Genomic DNA, 12,378 nt, shown 5'->3' on the forward strand with positions numbered 1-12,378 from the left:
CAGCTTTATTATAAACCAGTGGGTGATATTGCGACAAGAGTGTTTCTATCAGCTTTGAACTAGCATAATCTGAGCCTCCGGTCCTGAAGTAGAATAAAAAATTTGCTAGCTTTCGCACCAAGAATTTTCAATTCTATTAAGGACACGGAGGCGAGGATTATCCCACCCAGTTGAGGATTTCATACTGTATGGTTATCATGTATGATTACGTCAGCACTTAACTTTCTGTATTTATGTAATGTTTATATATTTTGTTTTCCGTCCTTGACATTGTAAGGGTGGAATTTTGGAAGTTTCTCTGATATTTTGTCTGGTTATCCTAGGAGCTGAGCAGAAAGCAGAATGAAGTAGACATTCGTCTGTCGAGAGGTTGAAGTTCCCAAGTTCGTTCTCGGAATGGTTTGAGGTGGTCTAGGACTTTTCGTCATTTTGAGATAATACAAGTGTTATCGGAGGAGGTTGCTCCAAGTTGTGTTCCCGCGCAAAGAAAGAGGACTTCAGGATGTTGTTCGGGACTCTAATAGGGCCTGGAGAGACATGATTTGTGGTGACATGGAGATGTGCAACATGGGAAATGTAGTTTATATTTTTCTGTTTTGTGATTGGCTGCTATTTTAATGAGTAGTAAAGAAAGAGAAGCATAATCCTCGCCTCTGTGTCCTTAACCCCTAGGGTGCCCTGGACGAGGTGGTCTCATCCTCGGCACCTGTTGCCCGGTGCCGAGGACGAGACCACCTCGTCCAGCTATGGGCCCCCACGTGATCGGGGGCGAAATGCGCTTCCCCAGATGGCCGCACACTCCCCTCCCCTGGGCAGAGATGGAAGGGGAATCGCTTCCCCTTCCAACCCCGCCCCCCGTGGCATCTGATGATGTCAGCGCGCTTTTGCGCGCTGACCGCATCAGAAGCCTTCCCCCCGGCGCTTGAAGCTCAGCTTCCAGCGCCGATCGAAGGAGAAATGCAAAAGCATTTCGCCTCCGATCACGTGGAGGAGGTAGAGAGGCATGAAAGGAGAGGAAAGGCCTTTCCTCTCCTTTCATGTCTCTCTGAGCATTTCTGCTGCCCGATCGCGATGAGATCGGGCAGCAGAAAGGCCCCTAGACACCAGGGATTTTTTTTTTTTTTGTTATTTGAAATAAGGGGAGCGGCCCCTTGGGCAAGGGGTGCTCCTCGGGGGGCAAATTATTTCTAGGCCATTTCTGCCCACCCCCCCCGGGGGCAGATAGGCCTAAAATTATTAGGCCGATATTCCACTAGACACCATGGATCATTTTATTCAATGTTTTTTTTGTTTGTTTTATGTTTGGGGAGCGACCCCTTGTGCAAGGGTCGCTCCCGGGGCGGGCAAATTATTATTAGGCATTTTCTGCCCCCCCGGGGGCAGATCGGCCTATTTTTGTTAGGCCAATCTGCCCCCAAAGGGGGTAGAAACCTCTAGACACCATGGATTGGTGTGTGTGTATGTGTGTGTTTTGCTTTGGGGGGGGGCAGCCCCTTGGGCAAGGGTCGCTCCCCATGGGGGCACATTACTGTTGGCCATAACTGTCCCCCTTGGGGGCAGATTGGCCTATTTTTGGAAGACCCATCTGCCCCCAAGGGAGGACAGAAAGCCCACCAGAGACCAGGGAAGATTTGTTTTTCAAAATATGAGGTTGGGGGTATGGCAATACCCCCACCCCAAATAATTGGGGCCAAAGTTGTTCTGCCCACCAGTGGGCAGATTGGGCAATTACCCCCGATCCACACCCCGGGGGGTCAGAAAGTCTACTAGATGCCAGGGAATAAAAACAATAAAAGAAAATAGTGGGGTGGTGGCTACCAACCAGTATGGGCCTGGTTATACCCCAACCGAACTTAAGGGGCTAACAGTCATTCAGCTCTCCCCCGCACACTAAAACATCTTATCCCATGGCAAGCAAGAGGACATTTGATTATTTTTGGTTTTTGTTTTACATTTGGGCCATGAGAGCTTGGTAACTCTCAAAATCGTCCCACTTGGAATGGTGAGGACTGCACTTTTTTTTTAACTTTGGGAAGCTGCCATGTAGAAAAATCCACAAGACCTAGACACACCTGAAAACGAAACATCTAGTTGATTCCAGGGTGGTGTGCTTCACATGAACCTCGCACCATTTCCTTACCCACAATGCCCTGCAAACCTGCAACTTTGCTGGAAAGCACACATTTTTCCCACATTTTCGTGATGGAACCTTCCGGAATCTGCAGGAATCCACAAAATTCCTACCACCCAGCATTGTCTCATCTATACAGATAACATTTCTGCTGCACTTGTCAACCTAAATTTTTTTTTTCTAACTGCCCTTTTGAACCCACTTTGGTTCCCCTTCAATTTCAACGTGTTTTTGGCTCTTCCCTGTCACAAACACTTGCCCACCCATACAAGTGAGGTACCATTTTTATCGGGAGACTTGGAGGAACACTGGGTGGAAGGAAATTTGTAGCTCCTCTCAGATTCCAGAACTTCCTGTCACCGAAATGTGAGGAAAAAGTGATTTTTTAGCCACATTTTGAGGTTTGCAAAGGATTCTGGGTAACAGAACCTGGTGAGAGCCCCACAAATCACCCCCTCTTGAATTCCCCTAGGTCTCTAGTTTTCACAAATACACAGGTTTGGTAGGTTTCCCTAGGTGGCGGCTGAGCTAGAGGCCAAAATCCACAGGTAGGCACTTTGCAAAAAACAGCTGTTTTATGAAAATGTGATCTCTCCACGTTGTGTTTTGGGGCTTTTCCTGTAGCGGACGCAAGGCCTACCCCCACAAGTGAGGTTTCATTTTTATCGGGAGACTTGGGGGAACACTGGGTGGAGGGAAATTTGTGGCTCCTCTCAGATTCCAGAACTTTCTGTCACCGAAATGAGAGGAAAAAGTGTTTTTTTGGCCAAATTTTGAGGTGTGCAAAGGATTCTGGATAACAGAACCTGGTCAGAGCCCCACAAGTCACCCCATCTTGGATTCCCCGAGGTGTCTAGTTTTCAAGAATGCGCTGGTTTGCTAGGTTGCCCCAGGTGCCGGCTGAGCTAGAGGCCAAAATCCACAGGTAGGCAGTTTGTAAAAAACACCTCTTTTTTCTGTGGAAAAATGTGATGTGTCCACGTTGTGTTTTGGGGCATTTTCCTTTTGCAGGCGCTAGGCCTACCCACACAAGTAAGGTACCATTTTTATCGGGAGACTTGGGGGAACGCTGGATGGAAGGACATTTGTGGCTCCTCTCAGATTCCAGAACTTTCTGTCACCGAAATCTGAGGAGAAAGTGTTTTTTTAGCCACATTTTGAGGTTTGCAAAGGATTCTGGGTAACAGAACCTGGTGCGAGCCTGACAAGTCACCCAGTCTTGGATTCCCCTAGGTCTCTAGTTTTAAAAAATGCACAGGTTTGGTAGGTTTCCCTAGGTGGCAGCTGAGCTAGAGGCCAAAATCCACAGGTAGGCACTTTGCAAAAAACAGCTCTGTTTTCTTTGTGAAAATGTGATGTGTCCACGTTGTGTTTTGGGGCTTTTCCTGTTGCGGGCGCTAGGCCTACCCCCACAAGTGAGGTACCATTTTTATCTGGAGACTTGGAGGAACGCTGGGTGGAAGGACATTTTTGTCTCCTCTTAGATTCCAGAAATTCTGTCACCGAAATGTGAGGAAAAAGTGTTTTTTTAGCCACATTTTGAGGTTTGCAAAGGATTCTGGGTAACAGAACCTGGTGAGAGCCCGACAAGTCACCCCGTCTTAGATTCCCCTAGGTTTCTAGTTTTCAAAAATGCACAGGTTTGGTAGGTTTCCCTAGGTGGTGGCTGAGCTAGAGGCTAAAATCTACAGGTAGGCACTTTGCAAAAAACACCTCTGTTTTCTTTGAGAAAATGTGATGTGTCCACTTTGTGTTTTGGGGCATTTCCGGTTGCGGGCACTAGGGCTACCCACACAAGTGAGGTACCATTTTTATCGGGAGACTTGGGGGAACATAGAGTAGCAAAACAAGTGTTATTGCCCTTTGTCTTTCTCTACATTTTTTCCTTCCAAATATGAGTGTGTAAAAAAGACGTCAATTTGAGAAATGCCCTGTAATTCACATGCTAGTATGGGCACCCCAGAATTCAGAGATGTGCAAATAACCACTGCTCCTCAACACCTTATCTTGTGCCCATTTTGGAAATACAAAGGTTTTCTTGATACCTGTTTTTGACTCTTTATATTTCAGCAAATGAATTGCTGTATACCCAGTATAGAATGAAAACGCACTGCAGGGTGCAGCTCATTTATTGGCTCTGGGTACCTAGGGTTCTTGATGAACCTACAAGCCCTATATATCCCCGCAACCAGAAGAGTCCAGCAGACGTAACGGTATATTGCTTTAAAAAATCTGACATCGCAGGAAAAAGTTACAGAGTAAAACGTAGAGGAAAATGGCTGTTTTTTTCACCTCAATTTCAATATATATTTTTTTCAGTTGTTATTTTTTGTAGGAAAACCTTGTAGGATCTACACAAATTACCCCTTGCTGAATTCTGAATTTTGCCTACTTTTCAGAAATGTTTCGGTTCTGGATCCAGCATTGGTTTCACGCCCATTTCTGTCACTGACTGGAAGGAGGCTGAAAGCACAAAAAATCGTAAAAATGGGGTATGTCCCAGTAAAATGCCAAAATTGTGTTGAAAAATTGGGTTTTCTGATTCAAGTCTGCCTGTTCCTGAAAGCTGGGAAGCTGCTGAGTTTAGCACTGCAAACCCTTTGTGGATGCCCTTTTCAGGGAAAAAACCACAAGCCTTCTTCTGCAGCCCCTTTTTTTGAAAAAAATGAAATTTTCACTGTATTTTGGCTAATTTCTTGGCCTCCTTCTGGGGAACCCACAAAGTCTGGGTACCTCTAGAATCCATAGGATGTTGGAAAAAAAGGATGCAAATTTGGCTTGGCTAGCGTATGTGGACAAAAAGTTATGAGGGCCTAAGCGCGAACTGCCCCAAATAGCCAAAAAAAGCCCTGGCACAGGAGGGGGAAAAGGCCTGGCAGCGAAGGGGTAAACAGAATTGAAAATTCTTGTCGCGATAGCTAGCACATTTTGTATTCTATGGTACAGTCCAGCCAGTCTGCGCATGCTCAGTTATTTACATCGCACTTGAGGGTTCAGTCCGGTCGTTCTGCGCACGCCCTGTTACTGCCACACTGTTCTAAGATTCGGTCCGACCAGTCTGCGCATGCTTCAAGTCGTAGACACGCCCTCCGGTCTGACGTCACATCCGGTGGCTGGAGCCAGAGTGGCCCTGCAGGGTGTGGTCCTCACCGTGGCATCTCCGGGGACGCGGCGGCGTGCATCGGCCCGGAGGGCTCCCCTCAGCGGCCACGTGTGACCTTGAAGGTAGAACTGCTAACTTTTATTCGTTGTATTATTTATATTGATTTTTCACGTTGCGAATCCTTGGGCTTTTCCCCGGATTCTGATAGTTGCCGCCTCATATGAAGCTCTCCACTTCCGGCCCAGACGAGGCGCAGAACTCACATTTTGCCCACGTGAGAGGCCAGGTTTAAAAACTATGACCACTTGTTAGGGTTGCTGTGATTTGTATTGCAAGGCCAACAGGGGTATCGTTCATATGTGAATTGCAGACTGGGGGTCTGTCCGGCATTTAAGTTGTTTTTATTACCAGCATATGTAGCTGGAACTGTAAAGTAGTGATTAGATGCAAAGTATTCTAGTTCCATGGCTAAAAGGTACCCGCTGTGCCAGCTCTGGCTGCAGTAGGTGGTCTCCAACCAGTATGAGTGTTGGATATTGATATTTACCATTGATCTTTCTTAGCTGGAGACTGACATTCCATTTGAATACCGTAGTCCATTTTCTATACTTGTCACTTAGAGATCGCAATATCAAACAGCTGAATAACAAATTAGAGAGTGAGAAGAGAACTCCTTCATTTTCCCTATCTAAGTATGATCAAACAATGAAAGCAGAGCTCAGGAGGAATGAAAGAGGGTTTACAGAGGATGAGACACCGTGATACGTGTGACTAGAGGGTCTGCCCCCTCGGAGGTACCATATTGTAAGGAAATTTCACACTAAACATTCAGAAGAAGTGATACGGTTCATGGTAAGATGATTAGTTGCAGTAGCACTGGATGTCTTAATGCGCATCCAGCACTGGTCCTTATGAAAGCCATATTGACCCAGTGGGCACTTATTTCAGATGGCTGAAACATGTAGAACACAACTAACGGCAAGACCATTCAGGTCTCATAAAACATCCACCAATGTTTTTATCCTTGTCCACAATTATTATTATTAAAACATACCTTAAATGGCTGACTAACTTGGACAGTTTTAGACGCAACCCGCTTCAGTGTAACTTCAGCATCGTATCACACCCACATGCATTATGCGTCTCAGGTGGAAACCCTGTGATGAAGCATGCCACCAACTAGTGTTGGTGGTTGAGGGTTCTTTCAAAAACCCTTTAGGGTTAACCCCGCTCCTTGGGTTAAAAAAAGGACCACTTGAACTACGAGACTGCCGTTGTGACGATTTTCGTATAGTTGTATATTTGCCACATAATTCATCCTCTGCAGCATAATCTGCAGATTTTAACAAAACAAAATTTAGTTCCTAGCTCAAATGGTTCAAAGGTGAGTAAAAACGTCTGTGTTGCCACGAAGTGGAAGGCTGTTTGCAAAGCTGGACTGGTCACTTTTCTGTAGCTTATTGCTATAGTTAGGTGTTAAACTGTTACTAAGGAGATAGTGTTAAGAAGGGTAAAACGACTGAATAATGGAGTCACAAAATGTGCTGCATACCTTGGCTTTTGTTTCTTCATAATTTACTCCACCCTGCAGCGTAATTTGACCCTTCCCGCTGCATAATTCCAGTGGTCCTGGGTTAGAGAGGTGTCAGGGGTAAGTTTAATGTGGTATCGTGCATGTTTTCAATATCAAACAATCAAAGCTTACCCCAGGAGGTGATAAAGGCATGGAAACTCAAAACAATATGGCCACGTTATCTGTTAAGTACAATTGCTCCCTCGACCCCCAAAGATATTGCTGCATAGATTAGCACATTTTGAGGCACACATATTGAAATGGTGCTGCGTTTTCGGGTAATTTTATTTTGTAATTCATTCACGGCCAAAATTAAAAACAAACAAACTGTTTTTGTTAAGTATGTTGCAACTCGAAGGTCTATATTAAGAGTTTGAAGTATTTCTGTCAGGACGTCTTGGTCCTATATCTCAAATTGTTCTGAGCAGCCGAAATCCAGCCTATCATCCTTCTGCCGAATGTAGTGTGAAAACGATAACGCACCGTTTGAGAATGTCTTCCCCGAGTGCAGAGTTGATAGTTCGATTTGAAATTGGCATCTACTTTCTTTGACGGAAATGGGGTCTCTAGCATTTATCACAAACGCAACAATTCGCCTGGCTGGATCACAATAATTATCAGTGTATGGGTCCACACACATGAGAGTAGATTACAGCTGTGGAGAAAGTATTGTCTTATGTGGGTCTTGAAGCCATCACCCCACATATTTGCTTAGACAAGTGGTTCTCAAACTTGTTAACGCCACTCCAGTGGGGAAAATACGTTCTGTAACCTGTTTAAAAATGCAATAAATGCTTATTTCTTCTTTAAAAAAGCAGTGTTATCTGCACAATGCCTCTTTTGTCCAGAGCCTGGCCCCCCAGTTTGAAGACCCCTGGTTTTGGCCCTTCAACTGAAAACATACCCAGACACATGCCTGGAAGAGAGTTATGTTTAGCCCTGGTCCAAAAAATAGCAATGGGAATGCTCCATCGAATTATCATCTGCTCTCAATACTTTGCCGCCATAGGAAGGTTTAAAAAAAAAAAACTTCAAGAGTGGCTAGACGGGGCATAATCCAGAGGTCTTCCCACTTTTTCCCCCCAGAGTACCCCTAAGTATTGTGTTGTGAAGTTGGATTATCCTCCAACTATTATGCCAAGAATTGGGGGAGCTGAGAAAAGGAGACAGAGCTTGTAAGAGCAAGTGGACCACTGCCTGCTCTGAAAAAATGAAACGAAAACGTTTCATTTTTCGTTTTTGTAATGGATCTCGTTTTCCTTTAAGGAAAACGGTCTGCATTACAAAAAAAAAAAAAAAATGCTTTATTGAAAAGCAGTCACAGACATGGTGGTCTGCTGTCTCCAGCAGGCCACCATCCCTATGAGGCCGCCATTCGCAAGGGGGTCGCAAATTGCGACCCACCTCATGATTATTCATGAGGTGTGCATTTGCGAAGCCCTTGCGAATCACAGATGGTGTCAGGGACACCATCCTACATTCGGATCTGCGACTCGCAATTTGCGGGTCGCAAATCTGAACCTACCTACATGTGGCCCCAAATTCTTAAAGAAAGTCACAAAAGTGCACCCATGGTATATGTCGTACCCCTATAAAATATTTGTGAACTGTATTTTAGCATGGGTAAATACTCATGTGTAGATTTGCTCATGTGAAAATCTATTGAGCATTTGCAAGTTCATTTTCCCTCCAGCCACTTTCTTCCCAACCCTGGAAGAAGTTCTAATTCTGCCATTGTCAGGAGTAAATGTCCAACCTTTCTTATTATGGGAAAATATTAGAGAGAAGCTGGTGAGAATCTTTAAAACATGCAGGTTAGTAGGTTTGCAGACTCAAAGGCATTCCAGCCCTGGAATTATTGCTTACTGCTTCCTCCAGCCCCAGTATGCAGATCTGCAGAAAGGTGGAAAAATAAGGAAATTGCTACAGTAGGGATTGAAACTGCAAGTATTCAAGCCCTACTATGGTAGTAGCCCTGGCATAATCAGAGAGGCTATTATCAGAGCTCTTACATAATGAGATTGCTGCCATAATTTGGTGCCACACTACATGGCACCGAAGGGACAAGTAGATCTTTTTACAGGACAAGTAGATTTGAGAAGCAACCTGTCCCTTGGACAAGTAGATATTTTAATAAATTCCACACCCCTGTCAAAGTTATGCATAGGTCCTGCTCTTTTCTTCTTTCTCTTGGGACATTACTATGACCCGAGCGGTCCAAACTACTAGGGCACTTGGGTATAAAAGAGAACCTGCTGGTTTCTTCTGTGGCTTTTCAAAGGGGGCAGACTTAATGGGTACCAACGTGCCCACACTTTTTTTATTTTAAGAGAGTTTCCATACATTTTCCTACAACACCATCTATCAGTGGTTAATGCAGGTAAATATGTTAAAGGTAAAGAACTTGAGCCTGTGGGTGAAAATTAAAGGGGGCTGTGGACCCCTGTGTTGTGAAGCCAAAGAAGAGAAGGGTTGCTTAAGAAGAAGCAGGCTTTTTCTCCAGGGTGCCTGCAACTTAAATGAAATGCTAATCTGTGCAGTTTGTTAATCACTGCTTTGGAGCAGTTCTAGGCGTTAATTGATGGAGCCAGCCGATCTAGTACTGTGTGTAATACACTTTTAAAATGTTTACTTTGATATTCATAGTGCTTATTGTTATAGGGTAGGACTTTGCAAACTAAAATACACCTTTTCAATATTGAAAATCCACGGTGCATGAGGACTGCAAACTAGCTTAATTCGTGCTGTACCAAATATTTCAGTTTGCTTCACCTGAAGAGGAAATGCTTTCTAGAAGTTAATTGTAATCACATGTAGCATAGTTTGTTTATCCATCTTCAGTTATAATGAATGTCTAATTGCCACTGTATTCATGTTTTCATGTAGATTATTCCAACTAAGTTAAGTCTATTCTATTCCTGTGATATATATATATTTTTTCTCTCAATCTAACAGGTGCACAACAGATGAGAAGAGAAACTGATTTTATTTTTAAAAGCTAGATGGACTTGCCATTAAAAACGGTGCCTGTGTTGTCCAGAGGGAACCTCTTCCTAGGCCAGAAATATTCCAGCGAAAATTCCTTTTCACGTGCACATTATAGACGCGTCTGGGTTTTCTCAGTTGTATATATCTGTTGGAACAGGTAAAAGTATGCATAATGTACAGGCATTAAGGAATTAAATGAGCGAAGTTTTTTTTGTTTTCTTTTTTCCTTTTTTCTTCTTTCTTATATACAACACGTACAGGGGCTCGTTCAAAATGGAGAAACATCTAGTAGTACGTCTGACGAATGAACACCCATATAAGTGTAGTGAATGTGACAAGGCCTTTAGGTCAAAACAGAGTTTAAAGCAGCATCACATAACCCACACTGACCAAAGACCATACACGTGTACCAAATGTCAAAAGGCATTTAAATCAAAGGCAGTGCTTGTGGTCCATCAGCGAATCCACTCTGGGATGAGACCAAATACATGCACTGAGTGTACCAAGGCATTCAGAACAAAGGCTCATCTAATGGTGCATCAGAGAACCCACACCGGTGAAAAAACACATGTTTGTACCAAATGTTACCAGTTCTTTAAAACAGAAATGGATCTAATGCTGCATCAAGGAACACACTCTGAAGATAGATCATTTCAATGTACTGAATGTGGCAAGGCCTTTAGGACAAAACACAGTTTAAAACTGCATCAGATAACCCACAGTGAGGAAAGACCATACCAATGTACTGAATGTCAAAAAACATTCAAATTAAAACATTCACTTGCAGCACATCAGCAAATCCACTCTGGGGTGAAACCACATACATGTACTGAATGTGCAAAGGCATTTGGAACAAAGGGCGATCTAATTGTGCATCAGAAAAAACACACAGATGAAAGACCGTTCCAATGTACTGAATGCCAAAAAGCATTCAAACTAAAACGTGTGCTTATGGTACATCAGCATATCCACACTGGAGTGAAACCATATCCATGTATTGAATGTGCCAAGGCATTTTCAACAAAGGGACAGCTAACGGTGCATCACAGAACCCACACAAATGAAAAACCACATGTTTGTACCAAGTGTGACAAGGGCTTCACAACAAAAGGAGATCTAATGCGGCATCAAAGTACTCACTCTGCAGAGAGACCATTTAAATGTACTGAATGTGGCAAGGATTTCTCACAAAAATCAACACTAACAGCACATCAGCAAATCCACACTGGTGAAAAACCATATAAATGCACACAATGTGAGAAAACATTCAGAACGACAAAAGAGCTAAAGCTCCATGCGAGCAGCCACTTTGAGGAGAGACCATATGAATGTGGTGCTTGTGAAAAGGCTTTCAAGACCAAACAAGTTCTACTGCTACACCAGAGAATCCACACTGGTGAAAAACCTCATAACTGTACAGAATGTGACAAGGCTTTTAGAACAAAAAGATGCCTAAATGTACATCACAGAATCCACACTGGGGAAAAACCCTATGATTGTACTGAATGTGGCATGGCTTTTAGGACAAGTGGGGCAGTAATGGTACATCAGAGATGCCACTCCGAAGAAAGACTATTTAAATGTACAGAATGTGACAAGTCGTTCAAAGTAAAACAATGTCTAATGTTGCACCAGAGAACCCACACTCAGGAAAAACCTTATAAATGTACTGAATGTGACAAGACTTTTAGATCAAACCAGCACCTAATAAGACATCGTGTAACCCACTCCACGGAAAGACCATATGAATGTACTGAATGTGACAAGACTTTTAAGATGAAACAAATGCTGATGCTACATCAGAGAATTCACACTGGTGAAAAGCCACATAAATGTGGCAAATGTGATCAGGGTTTTCATTCAAAAGTACTGTTAATGCTACATCACAGAGATCACACTGGTGAAAAGCCATTTAAATGTATAGTGTGTGATAAGGCTTTCAAGCTAAAAGGTGACCTAGTGGTTCATCAGAGAATCCACACAGGTGAAAAACCATACAGTTGTGCTGAATGTGACAAGCCCTTTAGAACTGGAAGTGCATTAAGACTGCATCAAAGAACCCACTCCAATAAAAAAAAAAACCCTATAAATGTATTCAATGTGGGAAAGGTTTTAAAATAATTTCAGTGCTAATACTGCACCAGAAAATTCACACTGGGTGAAGATCCTACACATGTATAGAATGTGACAATGTTTTCAAGGAGAAAAAATAGCTAGAGAAACATCTAACGGAGTGTGTTGAAAGCAACATAAATGTATTGAATATGCCCAGGCACAAAATAAATGGATAACTATTTTATTTCAGGAGCCATCACAGACCACAGTGGTATGTCTATGAAAAACTAACTGCATCAACATTTACAAAAGCTACTGATAGATATGCATGTCTATTACTATTTCCATTGGTAAACCTTAACAGGTGTTATGTAAAATGAGACACATTACGGAAAGCCCTGTGCGATAGGGTACCACCTGAAAAGAAACCAATCCAACACAGAAAGAATCCAAATTAAGCAATCATTTATTAGTAATAGGCACAGGCTGGTATGGTGTCACAACAAGCTGTTTTGCAAGGCACACTCA

General features: G+C 43.2%; 1 protein-coding gene across 1 annotated transcript; it reads left to right on the forward strand.

Moving 5' to 3' along the window:
- The first annotated feature begins 5,219 nt into the window (after positions 1-5,219).
- On the forward strand, positions 5,220-12,106 carry LOC138296867 (zinc finger protein 268-like). The gene is made up of 2 exons (XM_069236353.1): positions 5,220-5,356; positions 9,763-12,106. Exon 2 carries the CDS (start codon positions 9,991-9,993, stop codon positions 11,914-11,916), a length of 1,926 nt encoding a protein of 641 aa, XP_069092454.1. The 5' UTR covers positions 5,220-5,356; positions 9,763-9,990; the 3' UTR covers positions 11,917-12,106.
- Positions 12,107-12,378: the final 272 nt, after the last annotated feature.

The sequence above is a fragment of the Pleurodeles waltl genome, chromosome 5 (genome assembly GCF_031143425.1).
Source record: "Pleurodeles waltl isolate 20211129_DDA chromosome 5, aPleWal1.hap1.20221129, whole genome shotgun sequence".
In the NCBI taxonomy this organism is placed as follows: domain Eukaryota; kingdom Metazoa; phylum Chordata; class Amphibia; order Caudata; family Salamandridae; genus Pleurodeles; species Pleurodeles waltl.

Coding starts and splice junctions, on each gene's coding strand:
- LOC138296867 (XM_069236353.1), top strand. CDS start 9,991: ATGAGCGAAGTTTTTTTTGTTTTCTTTTTTCCTTTTTTCTTCTTTCTT.